This window comes from Acanthisitta chloris, unplaced genomic scaffold, assembly GCF_000695815.1.
Source record: "Acanthisitta chloris isolate BGI_N310 unplaced genomic scaffold, ASM69581v1 scaffold11309, whole genome shotgun sequence".
In the NCBI taxonomy this organism is placed as follows: Eukaryota; Metazoa; Chordata; class Aves; order Passeriformes; family Acanthisittidae; genus Acanthisitta; species Acanthisitta chloris.
The window spans coordinates 27973-29976 of record NW_008692003.1 but is presented as its reverse complement, the minus strand read 5'-3'; the positions used below and the strand labels follow the sequence as shown (position 1 = coordinate 29976).

General features: G+C 39.9%; 1 protein-coding gene across 1 annotated transcript in view; it reads right to left on the bottom strand.

Annotated features, from left to right (window-relative positions):
- The window catches only part of LOC103809633 (band 4.1-like protein 3), a gene marked incomplete at its 3' end in the record, with an annotated part of 41890 nt that extends 41330 nt beyond the window's left edge, over positions 1 to 560 (bottom strand). The window contains exon 1 of the mRNA XM_009082489.1: positions 363 to 560. Coding sequence (XP_009080737.1) covers positions 363 to 560 — 198 coding nt within the window. The remainder of the gene's footprint in view (positions 1 to 362) is intronic.
- Between the last annotated feature and the right edge of the window lie 1444 nt (positions 561 to 2004).

Genomic DNA, 2004 nt, shown 5'->3' with positions numbered 1-2004 from the left:
AGCAGGTGTCAAAAGAAATGAACTCTGGAAACATTTTCAGCTTCATAAAAACTGGCACTGTTTGCTACCTAATGCAAATGCAAGATTGAAGATGGTTCCTGCTTAGTTAATGAGACTGCCCTTAATTTAAGCCTTGGAAGCAAAAATCCCTGCCATGAATTTCCAAACATTCGGCACGAGAATTATTATTCTTTAGACACGAGACCAACCCGCCAAGATCTACAGTATCACATCAAACACCCTTCCATACATATCTGCATATCTATTTCCACTCCTAAGACACTAGAATCTATTTCACAGGAGCAGTAAGAGGGTACACAGCTCGCTGCATGCAGTCAGTGTGTGTGCACAGGCTCCCTTACCTGCTCCTTTTTCACTGGTGTGCTGTGGGCTGCCACAGCCGAGAACTGCTCGAGCGCGTTTTGATGCTCTTCACTCGGCTGCGGCGGCTGCTGCTGGTCCTGTGGCTGGGTCTCCGCTGCCCCTTGCTGTGCAGGGTTCTCCTCCTGATCCTGCTCTTTATCCTTGGACTCGGAGTCCGATCCCGATTCTGTAGTCATGGTTGGTTATTCTGCAAAACAAGGTGAGCAGACCTACTGAGTACAGTCTCATAGCCGTGAATGTGTAAGCTAGGCTTACAAATTGAAGAAAGATCGGGCACAACGTTTCAGTCTTAATAAGCTCAGCCTTTAAAATTAAAGTGGCTATCACGCTGGCCCAACCAGGATCCTGAGGAAAGCTTCCTTGGTGCAAAAGCCCAGGTCTGAATGCACTCATACTCTAAGGAACAGCATGTTGCCATAAAATCTCATTCCACATTGTAATACACAGACATTATAAGACTTATGTTCACGTAAATACGCAATACATAGTTCATTATTTATAAAGGGAGAATAACACATTGAGAAAAGCTTGGGTGATTGAGGACCCTAAATCCAACAAATCCACCGCAGTTTGGGTTTTTAAACCACACGGAAACTTTTGAAACATTAAATGTTTTGTTCTTTACATCGAAGTCAACAGGGCTTCAGCTCCTCAACATCTGTACTCCCTTTTGGACATGTACTCTAGTACTTTTGATGCTTACAAGCAACATATTAGTAGTTGGTCTCAGTGATCTGCTAGGTCTTTTTCAACCTAAATGACTCTATGATTCTGCATATGCTAGAAACATCTGAAGTGGGCCCACCACAAGTACAAACATACAATTGCCCTTAAACCCAGTTCCGTCCTTCTCACTTGAATTCATCTACACTTCTGTCATTTCTTTCTAAGTGCCAGAGCATCCAAAAGAAAATATAAATACTTCCATTAAGTCATTCTAAGTGTCAGACTTAAAATGAATACAATTTTCCTTGAATGTGAAAAGTCTGTTTGTACTTAACTTTGTCCAGACTAAATCAGAATTAAAATATTAGCAATATTAATTCAAAATCTAAATTTTTTCAATTAAATGGTTTTGTTACAAATATGTTGTTGCCACACAATTCTCAGCCCAACTTAAAAAAATACTGTGATTTTGTATCAAAACAAGGATTTGAAAAAGCAGACTGTAATTACAGGTGGTTCCACAGAATATACATCTGCTAGGAAGTCACTATCAACTCCTAACATACACTACAATGTTTACTAGTAGAAGCAGGTTTATTATAGATCACAAGAAAAGTACAAACCATCATTTATTTATTTTTTACTTTAATGCTTAATAAACTGCTTGACAGAAAATGTTTTAAATGAGGCTAAACACTATTTTCAAACTAATTTATGTATTCTGCAGTTGAAAGGCTTAAGATCTCCTGTGAATACGTGTCTCTAGAGCAAAGCAAATCACAGCATTCAGCCTGTGTTCAGCTTCTGCACTGCATGTGAGGATGGAGGTGCATGTTCCTGCCCCCCACAAGCTGAAACAGCACAAGAAAGAAGCTAGAAAGCATACACGGCAGATTTATGCTTCAAGTCACGTTTTTCAAGTACTAATGTGTGACACATTTGTTAAGGAACACG